This window comes from Microcebus murinus, chromosome 15 (genome assembly GCF_040939455.1).
Source record: "Microcebus murinus isolate Inina chromosome 15, M.murinus_Inina_mat1.0, whole genome shotgun sequence".
NCBI lineage: Eukaryota > Metazoa > Chordata > Mammalia > Primates > Cheirogaleidae > Microcebus > Microcebus murinus.
Window position 1 is genome coordinate 59190611 of NC_134118.1, and position 25254 is coordinate 59215864.

At 33.1% G+C, this 25254-nt stretch overlaps 1 protein-coding gene across 7 annotated transcripts in view; it reads right to left on the minus strand.

The window, feature by feature from the left end:
* Positions 1-25254, minus strand: part of BLTP1 (bridge-like lipid transfer protein family member 1) — a 188814-nt gene that overhangs the window by 74961 nt on the left and 88599 nt on the right. For all 7 annotated transcript variants that reach the window (XM_012784187.2, XM_076010638.1, XM_012784188.2 and 4 more), the window contains exons 35-48: positions 24615-24814; positions 22062-22259; positions 21166-21377; positions 19485-19636; positions 18887-19037; positions 18563-18715; positions 16711-16951; positions 15347-15489; positions 13062-13281; positions 12449-12607; positions 10797-10972; positions 7239-7414; positions 1867-2573; positions 1188-1433 (exon numbers count right to left, since the gene is read on the minus strand). In XM_012784187.2, coding sequence (XP_012639641.2) covers positions 1188-1433; positions 1867-2573; positions 7239-7414; positions 10797-10972; positions 12449-12607; positions 13062-13281; positions 15347-15489; positions 16711-16951; positions 18563-18715; positions 18887-19037; positions 19485-19636; positions 21166-21377; positions 22062-22259; positions 24615-24814 — 3134 coding nt within the window. The remainder of the gene's footprint in view (positions 1-1187; positions 1434-1866; positions 2574-7238; positions 7415-10796; positions 10973-12448; positions 12608-13061; positions 13282-15346; positions 15490-16710; positions 16952-18562; positions 18716-18886; positions 19038-19484; positions 19637-21165; positions 21378-22061; positions 22260-24614; positions 24815-25254) is intronic.

Genomic DNA, 25254 nt, shown 5'->3' on the forward strand with positions numbered 1-25254 from the left:
ACATCCATTTCCTTGATTCTCACCCAAACTGGGTATTGTCATTCTTAACTTTTGCTAAAGCAATGAAAAATGAAAAAACTCATAACTCTTTTTTTTTAACCAGTATAGTTGAAAAAAATTTTTATGTCAACTTAGTCATCTGAATTTGTGTGTGTATTGCCAATATCCTTTGCCTATATTTTCCTAAGGAGGGCTGACATGTTTGTATTGTTCTTATCAATTTACAATACATCTAATTTCTTCAGAGAATTTTCTTTAATAATACATAATTTTTAATTTAAAATTAGTTTTTGAGTAAATAATAAATGTTCAGAATACAAAACAGGTGAAGGGCATATAATGAAAAGTAGGTTCAAAATAACTTTTCATTGGACCTTATATATTTGGTAATCATAAAATTAACAATAAAAACACATTGTGATTCATAATTTTCTTTTCTTGTGTAATATAACCTGTCAGGTAATTTTTACAATCAGAAAGAAAAGACACTGGTAATACAGAGTCATCGCTGCAAGGGAATTCCTGCAACATCAGTTTCATGTTGCCATATCCACTGATTCTGAGAAGCCTTTTTGTTTTTTTAATTTTAGAATCACTGAAATTGGGATGCATTTTAGAATCAGTGGCATCTTGCCATATCTGGCATCATTATTTTCTTTCTTTGTGAAATATAAAATAATGGTGTACCTTCAAATTGATGGTCTCCTAGATTTGATAAAATGTCATCCCTTGTTATCTGTCTCAAGATGAATGATATGTTTTCATTAACATAGAAAATATTGTATCAGCTACAGGGACTTCTTTTTATAGATGTACTAAAATGAGTACTGGAGTATAAGATTTCTTTAGAAGTAAGCAAAGAAAAGAAAATTTTTCACAAATTTCATTATTTTGGTAAAATTTTCAGCCATCACAGACATCTTACTAGTTAGTATTAAAAGACAGTAAAAGAACACATGCTACTGGGTATTAGGTACATTAGCTTGATATCTATGTGCCCAAATATTTTCATTAGATATCAAAACTGCCTCAATTCAATGATCTTCAATTGCATTCAAAGTTCTTGGTACTATTCTCCTGAAGAATTTGGGAAATCCTGTTTTCTGAGGAAAAACTGCCAAGTAGGAATTTCAGAGACATTGCATAGTGCAGAAAAGTAGCCCTACGGTATTAAAAAATTGTCATACCTTTCATTTTTTCCTTAAGAGTAAAACTGCCATGGATCCTCTTCAGTTCTGATTCCATTGTTAGTCCACCAATATCTGCCTCTAAGTGTGTGCGATTCACCATGCCAATCCCAAACACTATTAGAGTAACATGCTGAGGTTCAGAAGTTACCAAGCTACGTTTCCTCTGTGTCTTAGTCAAACTGTTGCTGTCTTGTTCATTCTCAAACACAACTTTACATGTTGGCTCTGTAGGGCTCCGAACTCCTTTATAAGTAAATGGAAACATACAGTTTTAGATATGAAAACTGCAAAATGGATAGACAGTCCAAACATCATCTTACCTTTCTTCCCTTCATTCCCAACCAGTCCTCTTCCTCCTCTTCCCCATCAAAATGATTTAAAATTATTTTCAACATTTTCCCAAGTTCCTACCAAAACTAAATAGTAGAACTAGATATTTTAAATCATGTCTGTCTGAATTTTTTAAGAACATACGATGTAAAGGCTAGAAAGGATGGGAAATGAGGTGGCAGGATATCCGAATGCCATTACTATTTTCTCTCCTTGGTGATTGCGAGTTTCTCCGCATTTCAATTATCCACTTATAACATTAAGGAAACAATGCACAACCTGATGTCTTTTTTTGAATTACTGCTATTCTAAACAAAAATTTTAAAAACATGAAAATGTCTATTACCTGCTGGTCCAAATGTTTCTGAAGATTTTTCCAATATTCCTGTTGGATCAGAAATAAGTGAATAGAAGTTCAGCAATTTATACATATTCTGCCAGCACTCAGCTGAAGGCTCACTTTGTTCTGATACTGTAATTGAATCCGAGTCATCCATATGAATAGTCATGTGATCTACCACATCTTTGGAACCTTTCCTAGATACTTTTGAAGTTCTTCTTTCAGATCTTCCTAATGAATTTTTGTTTCGAGATTCCTTTTTGTTATTCTCATTGTTGGTCCGTTTGTTCTTTGCATTATTTACTCTATTGCCACCATTAAGACTTCCTCTAGAACTGCGGCTGAAGTCAGATGAACGAAAATCCCGATGTTTTCTGGTTTTGAAGGTGGGTGTTGGGGAGGCAGATCCAGCTGTATATCTGCTAAGTTTAATGTCAGTCTGAGTCGCTTTGATGTCATCTATCATTGTACTAAACTGATGAATGAGACGAACCAAAGCCATATCTACATGTTGGCTTATTGACTGACAGGAAATAGTAAAGTTGCAGTGAAAGGTATTGTAATAACGCTTGTTGAGATCATGAAAAGAAAAGGCACTGGTAGAGTTCTGAGGGGTGCACACTGATTTTTCCATTACAACAGCACTGATGCTAAAGGTTTCCAACATTAATGCTGGTTTGAACTCAAGGGGAGGAAGATTCACGTGCCCTTGCCTAAAAATGGAAAACAAAAAAAAAAAAAGAAAAAAAGAAAGAAAAGGACAAGGTTTTACTTCCTTTTTTCCAGAACCATGCATCGTTATTAATTTATGAGCTAAATAATCTCTAAGGTGAAATGTAAGTCATTTAAATAATTTGGAGCAAGAGAACCAGTAGAATATACTTTTTCACTAGGTTAGTCTTTATACAAGTTGGAAGATGGGCCTTAAGTCTTCCTTCTTGATCTTACTCTAAAACTGAATAAGTCAAAATCATTTTATGTTAAGAAATCATTTCAGTGAAGTGATAAAACACCTTTTCTTGCCATCTGATGATATAGCCCTACAGTACTGAACCAATTAGGATACTAGACCAATTAGGATACCTACATTAATCATCCCATCCCCTCTATAACCACATATTTAATTTCTTCATATTTAATATAATTGTATTTGCTATTAAAAAGGAGACCAGGACAGGCATGGTGGCTCATGCCTATAATCCTAGCACTCCTCCCAAGGCAGGAAGACTGCTTGAGGCCAAGAGTTGAGACCAGCCTGAGGAAGAGTGAGACCCTATCTCTACAAAAAATAGAAAAATTAGCCAGGTGTTGCGGCACATGCCTGTAGTCTCAGCTACTTGGGAGGCTGAGGGCAAGAGGATCACTCAAGCCCAGGATTTGAGGCTATGATGATGCCAATGCATTCTAGCCTGGGTAACAGAGAAAGCAAGACTCTGTCTCAAAACAACAAACAAAAGAAACCACAAAGGAAACCCTCATGGTATACTTTGCCATGTTCAAGGTATAGAGGAAAAGCAACTGAAACAAAAACAAGAAACATACCAAAAAAATCCTTAAAATCTTATATAAAAATCATTTTGGCAAATTCTCCTGTTTATCTAAAGATTTTCATGTAAGAATATTATAGTCAATTTAATTAATAAAAAACCAAAAATTTCTCAAATTTCCCTAAACCGACTACCAACAATAAGAATAAACCTCAAACAGCAAAACTGTAAAAAGGTATTTTTTCCCCTCTTTTTCTAGGTACACTATGAATGTATAGCTATATAGGTCAAACTAAACCTAGGAGTTTTTTCTGTAAAAAAAGAAAAAAATCAGAATCTGCTTTGATATTTTCAATCTAAAGAATTTATAATTACAGAATAGTAATACCTTTTTTTTAGACAGAGTCTCACTCTGCTGCCCAGGCTACAGTGCTGCAGTCAAGCTCACAGCAACCTCAAACTCCTGGGCTCAGGTGATCCTCTTACCTCAGCTTCCCGAGTAGCTGGCACTACAGGCATAAACCATCATATCCGGCTAATTTTTTCTATATGCTTTTAGTTGGCTAATTAATTTATTTCTATTTTTAGTAGAGGCAGGGTCTCGCTTTTGCTCAGGCTGGTTTTGAGCTCCTGACCTTGAGCGATCTGCCTGCCTCGGCATCCCAGAGTGCTGAGATTATAGGCGTGAGCCACCACACTGGCCAGAATAGTAATATCTTAATGAATACTAGTTTTTATTTAATAAGAAAAATGCTATATTGTAGTATGATTTATTTGAATGCATAAACTCACAGGAAGCATATAATCAATGTGGTCAGTGAAAGAAAAACTGGATTTTGAGAATTAGAGCAGATAGGAGACAGAAGACTCAAAAGAGATGAAAATAATCCACAACAGCAAAAATAAGAATCTAAAGCATGTATGGGTGGCAAGAAAAGTCTTAAAGAGGGGAGATTCAAGTAACAGAGAAAAAAATTGGGATATGAGAAGCAGTTATTCAAGGCAAAAGCAGCCAGACAAGTAAAGTTCTGACATAGGCACTGTAGAGAAACAGTTATAATTAAAATTTGAAAATATTTAACAAGTCCTGGATATATGCAGCTATGTTCACTGAAGACAGTAAAGACACAAATAAACTAATATTTATAAGAACTTATTACATGCCAGATTCTATGCTAAATGGTTTAATAACTGCCTTGGCTTTACATTCTAGCAGGAGAGTTATACACATTTATGTAAGAAACTATAACCCAAAAGTAATACATAACAGTTAGCAGAATGAACAATGTGCTACAAAAATAAATAAACAAACAAAAAATCCAGACAAGACTGAAAAGACTAGGAAAAGCATAGTGTGGAGAAGCTCTCCAAATAAATAAGAGTTAGAGGAGGAATTATAAGAGATCTGGAAAATAAAATCTAACCATGAGTTAGTTGTAAGAATGTGGAGCATTCTTACCACAGAGCTGATGTGATAGTAGGAAACTTAAAAGGAGTATTAAGTTTGGCTAGCTAGACCAAAAGCAATTAAGTTCAGAGAATCACCCAAATAACCTCTCTAGGAACAAAAAAGAGAAGTGGGGTTAGATGATGGTCTAGTCTGTGGCAGGACTGCATGGCATTTACTATGCCAATAAGCAAGGTTATAATTACATATATAATATATATATTATATAATCTATATCTCTATATTTAATCTATTATATATAAATTATACTGTATATAATTATAGATACTCTAATTATAGAATGAAGAGTATACACTGTATGTGTACATATACATTTATATATAAATATATTTATATTTATATATAATATATAAATATATTTATATTTATATGAAAGCCAGCTATTACAAATAGAAATATGAGTTTATCTCAGATATTTTAACCCTAAATAGGGAGTATATGTAGGTTTTAATGTTTTGAGTTTAGATTTGATGGTTCCAATACAAAAAAATTTCAGATATGTGGTTTAGTTAAGTAATAGTTTCCCAATAATATGATTAAAATTTTTAACTAAAATTTACTGTGAATAATTGCATAAAGTACAAACTTGCTGCTAGCTCTTCAGTCACTAAACAGGTGTACACCATGATGACTGACCAATCATATCACTTCTTGCAAAGTTTGTCAGTGATAGTGATTGGTTAAAGTACATTTGTTATTCAGTTCCCTCACAGACACATAGTTATTTGTGTTGCCTCCTTATCTCCCAGTGATAAATCCCCATGATATTTTACAAAAATGAATAATCAAAAAGAAGGAATTAGACAACAAAGATGAACATTAGCAAAAAAACAAAAAATGATAATACTGGTAGTGAAAATCCATTGTAAATGGAATTACTGAAGAAACAGCTGATTGTGGAAATGTCGACGCTTCTACTATTTAAGACTCTAGATATGCAGTCAGAAAAATTCAGTGAAGCCTTATTGACATAGAGGAAAATGGCTATGACAAAAGGGATGAAGATATCCCAGTGGAAATGATGCTGACAAAAAACTCCATAGTGAAAGGAACTCCAAGTGTTTCATGATGTTGAAAGTGCAAAGGACAAAACATTCAAAACCGAACCATGCTTACAAAGGAGTATGACATTTTGCCAAGCACAGAAAAAATGCTTGTTCTTTATTGTGAGTTATATCTTAAGAAGAAGAAAAGGACAGTTTAAACTACCCTTTGGTAAGTTTTTACAAAGAAATAAAAAAGTTTAATTCTCAATGTTTCTAATGTTTTAAATACAGTATACTAAATATTTGTTTTACTATTTTTTAATAGTACATTTATTCACTGTACATTTATAATAAACAGTATGTTTTGATGAACACTGTCAAGGTTACAAAATAAAAGTAATTTTCCCACTGATGATTAAAATCACTTTGCACTGTTTCAGCTTGCATGGTCATTATTATGATACCACACTGTTGTGAAATGCAAGGACACCCTGTATTTAATAGAAAAAACAATGTGATCTCCATGTTCCCATGTCATTAGAAATTCCTTAGACATTTTGACCTGAAACAAAATTTAAGAGAACTATATTTTTCTATACGTGATTCCATGAAATTTTATAAAAACTAATTTTGTTAAATTTAAATTTTTAAATAGAATATTTCAAGTGAAAAATATAATTTACCTAGCTATATATTTAATATAAGTATTTTAGTTTTAATTTACCACCTTGCAGCAGCACAAAAAAGATTAAAGCAAGAATGTTGCAAACACCTCTTGTCATAAATGCCATCTATCTCCATATTCTACTATTCTGTCCACTAAAGACCCATTCAAGGTAAAATTCCAAATTCTCAAAAGATTAGTTGAATCCTATTAGTGGGTATATAATTACCTATGTAAGCAGTGAAAACACCTGAAAAAACATCCATGGCACTAAGCATCAAAAGATGGTTCTTAATCTTCACTCTCTACACTTAGTATTCCAGTTTGTTTTTCATGGGTATACTCTCAATATAATTTCTACCCTGTTCCTAATACAAAATACTACCTGACTCAAGTCAACTGACAAAGAAGGTTAGGAACAAATTCTAAATAAAAAAATACTAAATTAGAATGCTTAGGATCATAAGAATTCCACTCTTGTCAAATAAATAAATGCTGAGTGTGTATACCAACATATGTGTTTCAGATGACCCTCATGTATGTCTTAACATGTTACAAAAATATGACTAAAAATAGGCCTCATAAATCTGTTGATAAAAATCAACTGGTTATTAAGAAAATGTGGCTACCACTTCTATTAAATGGTAATTATCTTCTCAGTAAGAAATCAAAATTATTTGCTCATTAGAAACAGAAGAAACCAAAGTTAAAAAAAAAAAAAAACAGGTACTATAATTCTTGCACAAAATTTTAAACAAAAATGCAAAAGCCACCTTCTTGCTCTTTTGCCTTTTCTTTCTTTGGCTGTGTCTGAGTCCACAATATCTGCTCTGAGGCAGTCCAAAGTCCCTGAAAATGAAAGGTGTTCTCCAAAGTACATTCGGTAGCAGAGTGGCATTGTATCCTGTGACTGGATCCCTGTATGACTCAGAAGAGGTTTGAAAACAACCTAAAAGACATAAACATCCATATTAGCTCAACTTATAGTTCATCATTTACTGCAGTAATTATATATAGAAAAATACAGCTTTTTTTCTTATCCTATTACATACATATCATTACCATAATGTGAAGCAAAAAAAAAAAAATGGTCTCATATAATTGGTTCTAATTTTTACTAGAAACTTAACTTTTTTGAGCACCTATTATGTGTCACTTATCCTCACTTTAATCCTAAGGACAAAGATTTCTTGACCTGCCTAGTTGTGTGAAAGTACAGGGAAAATTATGAATTAGTATAAATCATTCTACCTCTTGCTTTCAAAAAAGGCATGAATATCCACTGTGTTTCTGTTTTTTTGTTTTTTTAAAAAAAATAGCTTGTATATTTGGTTCACAGGAAGTTGTTATCAACTTCCTGTGTTAATATAAAAACATTTCAAATGTTATGGCTATCTGACTTATTTTAAAATGATATTCCTTGGTTTTAATAGTCATTTTACATTTATTTTCTGACAAAAAACTTCTTTTACATTTTAAGTATCATACATGCTTACACAAATACGTTACTCTGGTTAAATCTCTACTTAACTGAATTTCATAATCACTGAGAGCTAACCCAAACAGAAGCAACTACAGGTGTTCAATGCTAGAGCACTATATTCACTCTGACTACTCGTCCTCTACTGCATAGTTCCTTTTCTTCCTCCTCCATATTAAACATAGGTGCTAACCAGTGCTTTCCTCAGCCTTCTTTTAACTCTTTCACTATATATTCTCTCTTAGTGATATTTTCCTGAAGCTTAAAAAACCCCATCTCAGTGGACAAGTGTCATTTATGCAATGAGATCCAAGTCTGCATTTTCAACTGTCCTAGGTCACCTTATGTTTTCTGTGCTCGGGAAGAGAGGCCACTCTTTTGACAGTCTGAAGGGCTAAAATGAGAGAATTCTAACAATTTTACTGTAGACTGGAAACATAGGGAGAAATTTTTGCTCCCTTGCACACTTGCTTGGCATATTCTTTCTTGGCATCACTCTTCCTTAGGTTTGCTCTTTCATCCCAATGGAAAAACTCTTTCCTCTGCAAAATTCAAATCATCCTCCACCTTCCAAAATTTGTCATCAACTTATGTTCCCTGATTAGTCTTTCATACCTATTAGGGACTTTCATTTCTGACTTTCTTTCTTTTCTTTTCCATCCCAGTTGAGCATCTTGGATGACTTCAACAGCCATGCAGATGACTCAATCAACATTTCAGTTCCAAAGTTATGTGACTTCCTTGTCACCCACAACCTTGGCTTAAATTCCACCTCAGCAACTTCCTAGACTCTATATTATATCTCTTCACATCATTTTTCTTGCTATATTTACTTTGGATCACTCCTCTTCTATTCTTACACCTGAGCTGCTAAGGACAATAAGAGAAAATTACATAACTGCATTCACTATCACTTTAACACTTATATAAACCCTTAACATGAGCCCAGAAGTTAGATCCTCAGCACTATTAAGCAATCCTTATGCAGGTCTGTGGTAAGCTCTCTTTCCCACTCAGTCCAACCTTTATACATGTCTAAATCATCTTACATAATTTTTATCATATTATTTAATATTCACGTTCCTGGTGATTTTAGAGTCTTATCTGTAAAATAGAATAGTTATCTCTAAAAGTGTATATTGAATGCTAATAAATATGAACTTATACAAGCCAAAACATTAAAATTCTTTCTTTTCCCACTCTTCCTTTTTTAAAAAAAATAAAGGAGTCCCTAAAAACTACTCTAGAGCTAGGCACAGTGGCAGGTGTCTATAGTCCCAGCTACCTGGGAGGCTGAGGCAGGAGGATCAAGAATTTGAGCCAAGCCTGGGCAACACAGTGAGACTCAATCTCCAAAAATAAAATAAAAACTACTCCAATGTATTGAGGAAGTATACCTCATGAAAATTTAAAAACACCTGATACATTTCTTAACATAAATTATAAATTTCCTCCTTTTGTAAGACAATTGAAACAATTTGAAAACTTATCTCTATATTATAGTTGTAAACTATCCTTATTAACTTCCAAAAAACTCTTAGAGGAAAAAGCACCTTTTATATCTAAAGCATTTCTTTCTATAATTGACTCTCAATTCTAATACTTCTCATTTCTCTACAAATATTGCTCTAACCATTAACCCTTTTTGCCTCTTTTTTTTTGTGACCTTCCTAACTCCTTACAAATTCATACAGTCTGCCCTTCATACCCATGAGTTCCACATTCAAGGATTCAACCAACTATGGCTCAAAAATATTAAAGGGGAAAAAAACAATAAAAAATAAGCCAAGTGTGGTGGCACACATCTGTAATCCAGCTACTTAGGAGACTGAGGCAGCAAGATCACTTGAGCCCAGAAGTTAGACACCAGCCTAGGTAACATAGCGAGACACCATCTTGCAAAAAAGAAAAACAAGTCAAGACAGTTAACAACTATTTACATAGCATTTACATTATATTAGGTATTATAACTAATCTAGAGAAGATTTAAAGTGTATGGGAAGATGTGCACATGTTACATGCAAATACTACACCATTTTATAAAAGGGACTTGAGCATTTGCAAATTTGGAGATCCTTCGGGGGTTCTGGAACCAAGCCCCTGTGCATACAGAGGGACAATTGCCTGTAAATATGTTTGAGACTCTTTCATCCTGAAAAGAATGACACTTCCTCTCACTCATGTCCCACTCTACCACTTGCCTTCTGGTCACTCACACTAAAAAGTATGTTTCAAAGGATTTTACTCTTCACTCTCCACATTTAATCAATTAAATAAGACCTCCACAATAGTCTCCTTTACTTTTGCAAAGCCACAACCATCTAAGCTTATAGTCTCATTATCACTTGTGTGAACTATTTCAATAACTCATCTTTTCACCTCTAGTTTTTCCACTTCCATTCATTTAACACATTGCCACTTGTATACTATTTCTACAGGTACAGTTTTAGTTACTTTATTACTCTGTTCTAAAATCATCAATGCCTCCCCATTGCTCACTCAATAAAGTATTAAGGTAGCATTAAGGACTACAGGATATGACTAAATTTGATTAACATGATTAAATATGATTAATATGATTAAATTTAACTTTAACACATTAGTTGGCCAATTTGTTACAAATAACAAAAATGTTACTATATGAGACTGTTCTGTTTAATGATCATCTATAGATGCTTAATTTGCATTTATAATTAATCTATGTACTTTTTGCATGAAGACTAGAGACAGGCACAGAATAAAGACTTTTGCTGGAATTCTAAGATGCATACTGTTTGATGGTTTTATAACAGTTACTAAGTACTGCCTTAAGGAGGCATTATTATAATTAGGGGAAAACAGGCTGGCTCACCTGTGCATCAGCAAGTTGAACAGCAGGAAACCCTTGGTTTGCTTCTTCTACACCTGCCACATCATCCTGACTAGTGCTATGCTGAGAATGTGTCCCATCCAAAGTATTCTGGTCACTAGACAAGACAGTGTTGAAATCTGAGGCTGAGGGTATTGTAGGAAGATTGGGTGCAACACCTAACAATAAATTTTCAAAAATAAAATGTAAATTATTAGAAAATAAACACATAAAAGCATATACAAGGTAAACTTTTGAAGTCTATACTGTTGCATCAATATTAGACTCTAAAATGAAAAGAAAAAAATTAGTACTTTTAGGTTATTTTACAGATATGATTTCTTAATGAAAAATGAAATTAAACTAAATATTCATAAAATTAGTCATCCTTATATATAGTCTATATTAAAGCCAGTTAGTCCAAAACATAGAATTTTATGGCTGAAAGATCTCTGAAAAGCATTTAATGCCCCATCAGCTTTGCACTGAGGTAGAGAATTACAGGAAGCAGCAGGTCAAAAGCCACAGGTAGCACAGAATAACCCACATGCTTTCCTGAGGCAGAACAAAAATGAAATGGCACTATTTATTTCCTCTCCGCTCCCACTATCCTTTAGTTCCCCAGGCAAAGGACCCATGACAGAGGGCAATTGTTCCTTTCTGGTTCCCCTGAAATTTAAACCGTATGTACCCTGTGTCATATTATGAGAAGAGTACCAGAAAGTTGCCAAGAGCTGGTGGAAGCACCATCTTTCTATCTTCTTCAGCCAAGGGCCCATGCTAAGAACCAGTATGTGGTTAGAATTAGAATCAGTACCAGATTCAAAGTGGTCCACACAACAGCAAAAAAAAAGAACTAAGTAGTTACATATCAACCATTTTTCATACTTTCATAGTCTCTGTCTGAAATAATTTAAATAGCTGTCCAAACTATAATAGCTGTTACACAGATTAATTTTGGCTGCTTTCAGTAACCATCACCAAAGGCTACTTCACATACCCATTTTTTAAAAATATACATAAGAAAATAATATATATGTTTAGTAAACTTGGAAAAATACAAAACAATAAAAAAACACAACAGAAAACAAATGGTGTGTCCACTTATATTTGTGGATATAACCACCATTACTTCTTTTGAAAACTTCCTGCCAGTCTTATTCATATTCCTTTAAAATTAATAAATGGCCCTCCTTTGTCTCCCTCCCTAAGAAAAGGAATCTTATTCTTAGTACTTCTTTAGATTTAATTAAATATTTATTAAGTAACTGTAAAGAGTATAAAATGATAGCTATTATGCCTCAGAGGGATCTGGGGAAACTAAATATACTTTCCATAACTTACGTACATGACGTCATATTGTGCATTTTTTCATTTACCACCTTTTGTTGTTTTGAAAATTAAATCAGCTATATTAAAAGGAAGTTTTAAACTCTTTACATATCATCTCATATTTGATAGATTTGCCTTTTCACAAGAAAAATGAGTGACTGATTACTCTCTCAATTGCAAAACTGTTAAAGGCATTTACAAATGGGCCAATTTCAACCAAGTAGTACTTAAATGTTTGAGATTGTTTAGCCATCCTCTGAAAAATAGGATTTTGCTATATGTGTCCTTAGATAGTTAAGCAAAATAATGAGATAACTTAATACCTGTTGGAAGACTATTGTGTCCTGATTTTGTAATAGGAGATTCTTGTACCACACTTCCTCGATTACCCACAGCATTTGACATCCAATTATAGAAACTCACAGATGATGGCTCAGATAGCAAGGGATGTTCAGATAGCATATCAGTGGCTACTGTATTTCCTGAAAATAAAATTTTACTGAGTATAGTGTTACTTATGTACTAAGGAGCAGAAAATGTAATTCATATAATTATTTTTAAAAAGTCAGATTAAAATGTTTGTCTTTACAGAGGTTTTTAAACTCTCTTTGCATGATGCTGATGTTTGAATAATAAGGTAGTAATAAATAATTTATTTTTATTATAATGGGGGAGAATTCTATGTTGGCTGGTCTGGACAGCACAGCACACTAAATGCCTAGATTAAATTAGTCAGTGCTGCAATGTAAAAATGCAAACTAAGGGCACAAAGACACCATAAAGTTACAAACAGAACAACTGTTTCCTAAAACATTTTCTCAAAGATAAGGCATAATATGAAAGGTTATGCAACCAAAATATGTATCTAACTAAAGTCCCGTTTTTTTAATTCCCCCATGAAAGCAAACATGTAATTGTCAAATCTAGAGGATATACCTGTTCTTGTTAGAGAGCTGCTTTTCACAGCTGCACTACTTCTCTGAGGTGTCCCTTCTAGGAGGTTGTGCAAGCTTGGGAAGCTTCCAGTCAAGTAGCTGAGTAGGCTCTCCTTCCTCGGACTTTCCTTTACTGGCATCCCAGTACGTCCAACGTGTACTGGAGAATCTGTGGCAGTGTCTCCACTGGTGTAGCTCAGAGAATGATACGGGTGAATGCCCTACAGGGAAAAAACAACTTAGGGTTCTTTCTTATGCATATGAAAATGACTGCTGGTAACTACCACTACTACCACTATTGCTATTACTGCTAGCTATTCTGCACATTAATACCCAAACTGATTGCGTCTCCTAGGATTGTGGTGGATCTCAATTGTACCTAAAAATGTTTTATAACTATATAACACAAAGGCCCATTTTTATTATCATTATTATATTGAAACACATTCACTTATTTTAACCACGGATCACTAATTCCTTTCTAAATCTGATGAGGGAGTCTGGTGGAAAGACATAGAACACAGCAGAGCATATCAAACAGATGGTGAGAAATAAAGCACTATTAATACCTAAGGATCAGACAGAGCATCGTAACTATGGATAGGGTATTTCTACAGGGACTAAGGAACGATCTCTATGGGTACCGAAGAAAAAAGCCTGAAATAATTCTTTATATCACTGCTTATTTATTGAACCAGCAAACTGATACTCCGATACTATCTCCCTTATACAAAATGTTCCTTAAAAAAACTAATTAAAAAATTTATACCGTGAAAACGATCTGTAACATGAGCGTAGGGAACCTGAGGCCTCAAGGCCACATGTGGCTTCCAGACCCCCAAGTGCGGCCCTTCAACTGAATCCAAACTTACTTCACAGAACAAATCCCCTTATTAAAAGGATTTATTCTGTAAAATGTGGATTCAGTCAAAAGGCCACACTCAAGGATCCAGAAGGCCACGAGTGGCCCCAAGACTGCAGGTCGAGCCTATGATCCTAGCTACTCAGGAGACTGAGGCAGGAGGATTGCTTGAGGCCAAGGAGTTTGAGAACAGCCTGGGAAACATAATGAGATCTCTCTTAAAAAAAAAAAAAAGAAAAAAAAGAAACAAAATGAAACTAGAGAAAAGAAAGTTGTCTACCTTCTGCAACCTTCCCTTCAGTTTCTTAATGAAGTCAGCATAGACATCTACGTGGGAGGAAACTAGAGGCTTTATGATGAGAGCATAAAATGTAGGGGCAAAGGCCATCAGTGCTGTGAAGCCCTCTAAAGTCTCAGCCCTCTTTGGAAAGCAGAAAGGTCTGCACTCTTTCCATGCCCTACCAGTCATCCTCACTTAGGTGAGGAAAGGTGGAAAAAGGATGCCAACATAAGAGGTCAAAGAAGATTTACAAAATATTAAACACTTGCTAAGCACATTTCATATATTATCTTCTTTAATCCTTAACAAGTTCTCCAAGGTAAGAGATTATTTCTATTTTATGAATAAAGAAAACTCACTTATATACCCACTAAGAAAAAAAACAGATATTTAACCTATCTGCTTAACTTCTATCCCAAAATTCTTAACACTATACTATCCTTCCTAGTACCCTAATAATAAAATCTGTATTAAGATTTAATTCTCTGGAGAACTCTAAAATGCCAAAAATACCTTTTATCTATTCTTTAATGAAAAACAAAAAATCAAAAATTATAGAATTTTTCAATTTCTATCTTCTGTCACATGTAAGATTCGAATTTTGGATCAATTTAAAACATAGTAAAAAAAAAAAAAGGACTACACTGACAAAAAGATCTTGAAAAGCAAAGATCTGAAACAAAGCATTTGTAATTTCAAATTTTTGGAGGAATTTTATAACTTATAAGCAAAAAAATGTTTTAAAAAAATTCTGAAAAAGAACAGCATTAACAGCAAAGTACCTAAATTTGATCAGAAGGTTTTCTTAAAACATAATTAAAATCATAAAATAGTCTAACCCAAACTATACATTGATCACACATTGCCTAAAAGGCTTAAGATTGATGATTACAAGATTATCAGTATTTTCAGTATTAGATTTTATTGAATAGTCAATTGAAGGGATCCCTAAGGCTTGGTAGTTAAAGTGGTATAAATTACTAATGATATAATTTTCAAAAAAATATGTACATTAAGTTACAAATCAAGTTAATTTCAACATAAAAATGCTATCTGAATATTTAAGGTAGATAACTAATACTTAAATAATTATTTTAGGTCTTCTAAATCTGAATAACTCTAACCAAAAATAGCAATAATATACCTTTATTTTTAATGCAGAGTCACTATGGGTATGTGTTTTAGAAAGTTTCCTCATTATCTCAGCTCCAGTTACAGGTCCAGAGCTACCAGGTGGGGGCCGGTTAGCTGTTCCTTCTAGTAGCATTGTATGTTCACTAACAGTGGCTGAAACAGTTCAAAAGAATATGTAAGAAACATATTTATCACATTTTCTTCAAACATCAACCTCAGTGTTCCTGGTTGTATAACCATACTTAACTTTCATATTCCTTGACAAACTATTTGTGGAATTTGATATAATATTTACTCTTTTTCTCTTTTCCTACCCAACCACCAATCCTTAGGCTCAAGAAAGGACCAATAGCTACTATTCGATTGCCATGCAAATGATATACATAGTAAAAGCCAATTCCACTAAACTCAAGAAAGTACTGAATGCTCACAGATTAACATAGGTATTTACAGATAAATGGAAGGGATATTCAATGCATTGTTTTTTCAATTTTGGTGTAGACTTGAAATTTTTCAAAATAAATAATAAAATCCAGCCTATTCCTCATAATACATTTATTAAATATAAAGTTATTTTAAAAACTAAGCTGGGTAAAATATTATATATCAATATTCTGAAATCCCTTACTTTAAAACTACTATATTTCCCATGGTACTTTAATATTTTGCTAAAAACATGGTAAGATAAATGCTTCCTGAATATTCATGTCATGATAATAATAACCTTTGGTAAAGAATTAAAGTATGCATGTACATTTCAGAAATGCATATCCACTGTCTTTGTTCTAACATAGCCATTTTGTTGACAGAATTATAGGCTGAGTGCAGGTCCCCAAATTTACATAAATTCAGGATCTAACAGGCACCAAGTAAAAAGACAATGGCCCCTTTAAAAGATTGTGGCATATAGAAGATTATAAACAGACAAACACAAAATTTAAAAGGAGGTTTATATGTTTCATTCAAAACATTCTAGTTATATAAAGATGTCTTTGTACTGGGTAGATCAGAAGTCTACTATATTTCAAAGAATTAAACTTATAAAATCAGGTCAGTATAAAGATTCCAACATTATTACCACTTACTTAGACTAATAAAATCATACTACTTATATAATTAAGCCATAACATTTCCAAATTTGGCACACAAATTATTAAAATGGTCACAAGTATCATGTTAACAAGTATGTAATACTCAGCTAAAATGCTGGCTTGTATTAGCAATTTGTTAATAACAGTGGGGAAAATCAAAGGGTCCTGGTGTTTTTTAAAGAGGTATAATAGTATTATTAATAGAAGATACACATATCTAAGCAAAAAACAAACAGCAACTGTGCAGAGTAAGAAAACATTCAACAGAGGCTTACAAAATTACCTGCATCAAATTCAAATTCTGCTCCATCAGCACTGGTATCACTTTGAAGACCACCCCCATTGTCCAGCCCCAGTCCATCCTCATGTTCGGGGTCCATAGCTACTTGAGGTTTCATGGGCTGAGCTGGTCTGTGTAAGCTAACTCCTTTAAAAGCTGGTGTCACCACAATGAACTTCATCCACTGCCTTGCCAGTGCAACTAAACCTTTCTTTAACGTTACCAAAGCAGGAAGTCCATCACTCTGTAACAACAATGATGTGGTTAGAAGTAACCTAATGTAATAGTAACAGGTACCAAGTAAGTGCTTTGCATATATTTGTTTATTTAAGTATCATAATCCCCATTTAGAAATGAAGCAACTAAAACTTAGATGTTAAGTAATTTATCCAAAGTTACCCAAGAGAGTTAGGATTTCAGTTATAAGCTGACTGTAGAATCCAGTCTCTCAACACAACAACACTTCATCTTTCTGTCATAAAACAATACTGCAGCACCAGTCAGTATGATATTACATATGGGATGAAAAAGTGGGATTCTCCTTAAGAAGCATTCAATCCACTTTACTTTTTTGGCCAAATAATAAGTCAAAATGTATTTTGAGGTACTTAGATTATTCACTAAGCAAAGATGAAATAAAATTATTTTCTTCAAATATTAGGTAACTACCATTATTTTAACATTTAAAAAATTAAATTACTATAAGTTAACTGCTAAACACAGATGAATTTGTAAGTGCCTTGAAAGTTAAAGGAATTATTAGTACCAATTATATAATTTAAAATATATTTTATTCTACGTGGTGATATAAGAAAGAAGCTTTTGGCTGGTTTTCTAACAGAACCTTAGCCTAAAGAGAAAATACCTAGCTAATTTGATTGAAGAATACTATTTATTAGAGGACAGGAATCACTCCCATTTAGTTTCGGAGGAACATCAAGTCCATTAGCCTGTCCTTTCATTCCTAGACTCAAGTAAGAAAAGCCATCTTGTGCTTCCTCCTCTTACAAGGAAAGCACATCTGACAAAGCGTCCATTCATGAGAAATATCTGTCATTCTCTCTGTTCTATCTTCTGTAACTAGATGAGCAAGTAGGCTTGTACTGTGGATCTTCCAGTCTTCGATTCACAGGGAGGGAGTAGAAAGCACTACACCAGCCTTAAGTCCAAGTATCTTAATCAAATACATCACAAGATTTTTGACTTGCCTGGCCAATGGCTTGGCTGGCCATTAATAATACTGATACACTGGTCCTTAATTTGACTTAAAATTCTCATGTATGCCCAATTGGCCAGAAGCTTAGAGAAGAGAAGGGAGATAATTAAAGCTTTAAACACCTAATCTTGATGTGTTATCTGCTTTTCTAGGGCAGAGATGAATTGTATTTATTTTGTACAGTTATATATTCTTCTCTCCATCATTAAGTAGTCCTTATTTTATTAAATCATATGTGAAATTTGACTCTAGTGATTACTCTTCCTTGAAAACTCTTTATACCTTTAGCTTACAAGACATCACTCTTTTCTGATTTTTCTACCTCTTCCTTCCTACTCTGTGTACCTCTATCCAACCTCTCTACCCTCCTTTAATTTTGGCATTCTTCAAGATTCCATTTTGACCAGTTTCTCACTCAACATATCATCTCTAGAAATTTCCTTTATGTTCACAGCTTCTACTAACACCTTTATGCTCGCAACTCCCAAATCATTCATCTGAACACAATCTTGTCTATTGACCTGTATTTCTAACCAGATTTCTCCTTTGGACTCCCCACATGCATCTCAAACACTGTGTGTCAGTGGTCTGCAACAGAACAGAGGCTTCTTTAAAGCTAACACAGTTTCAGTAACTCACCATTGTAGCATCATCAATGATAGAGTAATTTGCCTGGTGCAGGTAGTGGTGCAGTATATTACACAGCAAACATGAAGGATTTTCTTGGAGAAAGCGGGCAACTTTTGTAAGTCTGTTGTATTTACTTCTTAGGGGAAAATGCATACTTTTATTCTGAAACCAAGCCACAATAGATTTAGAATGGTATTCATAAAAGATTCTACAAATAAAAGATATCTGGTAATTAAGAACTTGCAAGTCTGATATCATCCAATGATGATTAATAATAAGGGATCATTTTCAATATGAAAGTTTGTCTGATACTTGTAATATTTAAAGACATACCTCTAATGCTTCTGTCATTATGCATCCCATAACAGCACAAATTCTCAAGGTTCCTTCGGTTTCTAACTTGTTTAAGGATGACTTGAGTTGATCAATGGGAACAAGCCAGGCACCAACAGCTGGAGTTGCAGTACTTAAAAGGTTCAGCTGTCTTTTTAAAAAAATAAGAAATTATAAAAATAAGTGTCAAAATTTGTATTTTAATTTCTATACCTACTGTACTCAGTGGCTATTTCACTGAGGCAAAACTACTTTCTTTTCCTTTGACCACTGATAAATTATGGAAACATAACTAAGAAATGTAAAAAATGGACAATAGAAAACAATTTTTTAAAAGCCTGTCAGACGTAAAAAGAGTAAACAAAAATCTAAGGCAGAGAAACATGTAAACATAAAACTAAAGTACTGGGAAAGAAATTGCCATCAAACAAGGTAAGAATAATGTCCACAGAAAATATAAGTAGGAATGATAGAAAAGGTGGCAACTATGATACTAGAAATAACCCAAAATTTAAAATACATATTAAAAAGAATTGTATGCTATTTGAAATAAAGAAGAAACATCAAGGGATAGCACTACATTTCAAAAACTTTTTACCTAGAAAATGTATGTGTAGCAGATCTAACATTGGTGGGAGCTGCAAAACTAAACCAAATTTCCTTAATGGTCAATTTCATGCTACATGAATCTGGAGGTGGAGGCATTAGAGGTAGATCTTTTTTCAAATCATCAGATTCAACTCCTTCATCCTATAGAAAACACCAAAAAAATGATTAACATACAGTCTCTTAAAACTACTAACACAGAGGTTTACTAATGTCCTAGGTGCAAAACCTATCAAATCAAGTCCTACAGATAACACTCTCACATAAAACAGATAATATGAACCTTGCTCAGCTTAAACTTCCCAATTGTGAGAAATATCTATGGATCCTTGAATCTCCAAAGAGCATAGGCTGAAAAACCACTGCACTAGATCTTACAACTAAAGGGTTTCAATTGATCACTTCATGTGATCATTTTTCTTTAAGGATGCTGAATATTACTTTTTCCAGATGAAGTAAGAGATAAAGAGGTCTTTGACTAGCCAGAGCTCATATAACTATTAATATTATATATTTGTATAAGTTATATTAATATTATAAGTTGCAGAATGGGAGACAGAATTAAGGTCTTCTGCTTCCTACTGCCATCTGCTTTCCACTAAATTTTAACTGAATATTTCAAACTTCCAAAGAGAGTGTCATAAAAAATACTACTGTAGCATATGTTCAAATAAATAACACTTTATAATAAAAAAATCTTACTTATCTTACATGCTACTTATTGAGAAACAGGAATAATATTTTTGAAATATGCAATCACCACTCTTCAAAATGCAGAAAGGTAAGAAGCATACTATTATTTTTTAAGATTATAAACCAAGTTTTCTCTTATTTCAAATCTAAAATATGTGCTACAACACCACATTGGTTTCTTTGGACATTTTTTTCTTTCCTTTTCAGTTAATCTAATTTTCAAAATGATCACAAGTGTATGTATATATGTGTGTTTAAGAACAACATTTACTAAGTTCTTTTTATGTGCTAAGTACTGAATCAAGCCTTTCATATGTATCCTCTGCTTCAATCTTCTTCATAACTCTGTAAGGTCAATATTATTACCATACTCCTGCTACAGGTGAAGAAACCTAGGAAAAGGTAAATAACCTGCCCAATACCACCAATCAGTAACACAACTTTTATGCAATCCAGAATTCTAAATATTTTTGTTGTCACTCTTACTGTACTCATCACCATGAAATTCTACCATAACAAAATTAAAAAGTGAGTTAAATATAAGGTATTATTCAGAACTCTAGTCGAAATAAGCAGATACTGACAATAATATTTAAAACTTACATAAAATACTACCAATAACAAAACTAATTATTTAAAAAAATGACCTCTGCTAAAATCCTTCAAAGCATACAAGGCCTGCCTTTCTTAAATTCTACTAATTCATTAATTCAACAAATATTTATTAAGTGCCTAATATGAGCAAGTTATAATGGTAAGTACCAAGATGGTTATAAATACACTAATACTTATGATACCTTTGAGAAATTATATTCTAGTAGTATATTCACCAACATTCTTTGACTAACATTTAAACAAATATCATAAATCCAAAATAGGGAAAGATAAGCAAATATACTCCAGAAAGTAATTTTGAATTGAGTGTGTAGTTTTCTAAATTATTTTTTACAAAACATTATTATTATTAAAGATTCACCAACTTGTTCATCTGAAACTGAATTTCCATTTAAGTCTGAAGAAGGGCTTGTCCGGTCACATGGAAGATTGTCATCAGAGACATCAGTATTATAGCCACTGCCAGTTGGAGAATCAGAAGAATTATTGGATGTCAGCACTCCGCCCCTTTCTGTGACATTAGCTTTACCCATAATTCCAAAACTATTATATAAAACAGCACCAGACTGTCTTCCTCCTATAAAAATAAAGGAATTTATTAACAACAGTGGATGAGTGTCTCACTACTGTACTCTAGAGTATCCGTATAAAATTTCATAAAGAACATTTTTTCTCAAGACTTTGGCCTTATCTATAAAAGTGATGTATAACTGAACTATCAGCTAAATAATCATAGGCATATGCAATTACTATTAGTATAGTAGCTACTACATTATAAATGACCAAACCTAAAAAACGTCTTATGTACATTTCAATTTTCCTATTATAAACATTATTCAGTAACGTAAGAAAGCAAATACACTTCTTAAGTCGGTATTTTTCACTGAAAAAAGGATTTACAATGTTTAAATCCTATATGGCAAATCTCTGCTAATAAAAGATCCAGTTGTCAAAGATGCAAACTTTCAAAAAACTAAGTGACTTTATATTTTATTTGGGAATTTTTTCTGAATCACAGATAGTGTTCTTCAAGCACCAAGGTTTGGTCTGCATGCTTTGCCTAGTTTTGAATCACAAAATGGAAGAAAAGCTCCACTTAAGCAATTGGGACAAGGTACCCTTCATAAATAATCCCAGATAGCACATTTTCTGTTTTATTATGTTGATTCAGGTTATTGAAAGTTAAAATTTTCAAAACATTTCAGTAATATAAGGCCAATTAGTCCCCCATTTGAGGAGAATTCAACAAAAAAATGCTTACCTTTTATGGTTAAATTTTCAAGTCCACATTCAAACATTATCCAACCCCATTTTTCTTGGCTAGGACCTATTCGAGTTACATCTGGAACAGCTTGCTGATCAGTTTCATCCACAAAAGTAAATTCATCCAACTCCTCTAGAGTAAATAAAACTTTGGACTTCTCAAAAGGAATAGCAGTGATGGCACAGGTCCCAATGTCTATTATCAAAAGAAAGCAAAATGACCATTTTTAAAGACAGAAGTTTATATTTAAAAAAAAACAATTTAAATACTTGGCATACTAGTTGTCTTAAAAAGATATCTTAGTACTGTCAAAAAGAAAAATAAACAAATGAACCAACTTTTAGAATAATGATGCCTAAGACAGAGAAAAGAAGATTCCATAATTACCAAATAATTGCTCAAGGGTAGCATGTATTCGTTTCTGAAAGACTGTAAGATACTCTAAAATATATAAAGTTAAAAAGCTTTTAAATAATTCAGCTGTACAGCAGTTTTAAATACTTTCATCATTTTACAAAATAAAGATTATTTTAATTAATTACTCAGCTTTAGGAAAAATATTTTTTATAGGAAAATCACTACCTTTACTAAAAGACTGCTTTATGCTAACATATTTTATCCAACTATAATTTATCATAGACACTGTTATAATTCCATTGCTTATAGATACAATATGGAAATTAACAACATCCTGAGTGCCTGGAAGTTTTATTTTATCTTACTTTTCATTTCTTTCTCCGATTACAGAAAATGAATACAGAAAAAAATATATACAAAACGTAAACTTACCACCCAGAGATAACTTGTTTACATTTGAAGTAAATTGCCTTCTCTAGCCCTTTAGAGATTATTTTGCAAACCCGGCTTTGGTTCTCATTTTTCATGTGACAGTAAACCATAATAATTTCCTCGGATCATTAACAATTTTTCAAAGATATCATTTTAATAGCTATATAATTTTCTACCATATGGAAATACCATTCTTTCCATTTATGATTAGTATTTCCTGCTGAGGCAGTAAATATTCACCTGCATTTCTTATAATTTTCTCATTATTTAATTTTTTTATATTGTCTCTAATCCCATGAACTTATTCTGATATATTGGTATAATGTGAGGATTTCTTTCTTTTTTTTTTTTTTAGAGACAGGGTCTCACTCTGTCACCAGTGGTATCATCATAGCTCACTGCAGCCTCTAACTCCCAGGCTCAAGTGATCCTCCTGCCTAATTCTCCCAAAGTGCTAGAATTACAGGCATGAGGCACCACGCCTAGCCAAGGTGAGGATTTAACTTGAATTTTACCTAAATTTCTTGTTTAAGTAATATTCTCACATAGATCAAAGTTCCAAAAATTATGAAAAAATATACCACAAAAAGTCTCTAACACCACCATCCAGATACCTACACTTCCCTTTCCTATGTGGGTAACAAATGTCATAAGATTATTACTTAATAATCTTTTGACAGCTATAATGTACATATAAGCAAAGACATTTACATTTTTTCCACATTTTTACACAAACATCCACCTTGGAATTTCATTGGGAGTTTTGTCTTTGATGATAGTTTTTTCTGGACAATACACCTTTCAAAATTATACAAGGTACTGCCTTGTCTGTACCCACGTGCAAGCTGATTACCAGTGCAAACTACAGAGATGAGAAGTCTTTTTTTTTCACTCAAGCCACTATATTTTGCACAAGTTTTAGGACTACAGATCTCAGCTAGTCATGAAAAGTCTCTTGAAAATCTCTGGTCAAATATCTTTGGCTTCATAAACAGAATGGTAAAATAAGCCTTGAGAAAGTCACAACAGTTATATAGACCCAGAATGCAGACTGAAACCTGGAACCTTCAGAACCTATACAATACAGTGAGCAAACTCAAGGAATTCATTTATTCATTCAGCATTAGTCACCTGTCCACATAAAGATTTCAGCAGAGTAATCATGTCAAATATAATTGACAAACCCAATATTTTTCTGGATTGAATACCTTACAATCTGAGATGATTTAAGCCTCTAAATGACAAAATGTACTAGAGTCAAAAACATTGAAATGGTATGCAACATCTCTACTTTTCTGTTTTATCTCACTGGGGACTTTAAGAGGAATGTCTATCACTGTTATTGTTGCTATATTTTACAGATTAGGCTGTCTGGTTTTGATTAATGTTACAATTAATTCTTTTTAATAAAATGTTACAAACAGAATAATTTTAAAAATAAGACTATAAAGATCATACTCTCTCTGTTCTATAATGAGCAAGCAGATAACATGAAGAAAACACATAGCAGATAGAAGCAGTTCTTAATCTGAGGCCATGCCACTTACTTTCTTACCAAAGTTTACCCTCCATTCTGCACAGGACGTAGTTAGTAGTTAGATATCACGTGTTTGATATATGTAGAAATATCTTTCTCTTTCTTATAAAATACTTAAACTACAGCAATATTCAAAGGAAAAAAATCATGTTCCCTTTTGCAAAATCCTCTACCATGCTTTGCCATACATGCCAAGGAAAAACATGTTTGTTGTAGAGTCCTACCTGTTGTATCAAGACCCCTAAGTTGCCCATGAACTCGATGAATGTTTAACTTGGCTGCAATTTCTTTGCCTTTTTCTGCTCCAGCATTTGATCTGAGAGATCCAGATGACTGAGGCTGCATCTTAGTGGTATGAACATACCTATCAAAATTTGATGTTCTACCTGGTTCTGCATTGTTTGAAGTCTCTTCAACCACACCTCTTTATGAAAAAAGAAAGCAAACTGGTTAACAATTAAATAATACAGTTCCGTGAAAACATTTACCTGAATGAATTTTACTATTGCATAAAGGCAACAATTCATATACTCTGTTATTTTACATTAGAAATTAGCAATGAATTTAAGCTCTTCATTTCAGCTTAGTTTAGACTAGATTACAAAAGCAGCAGACTTTGATTTCAGAGTTATAAAAACACTAAGGTTCAAGTTATTTAGTAGGACTATAGCTTTGGACAAGTTACTTAACTCTAATACTCAGTTTTATATCTGTAAAATGAGGTTAATGAATAGGATCTGATGAGCGAAGGCAGATTCCAATGAGTTGTTTATCATAAAATTACATATTGGAAATGATGATGTAATCTAGCAAAAGGGGTCAAATGTATCACTTATTTCCTGGTCTGGGCATGCATGATATTTT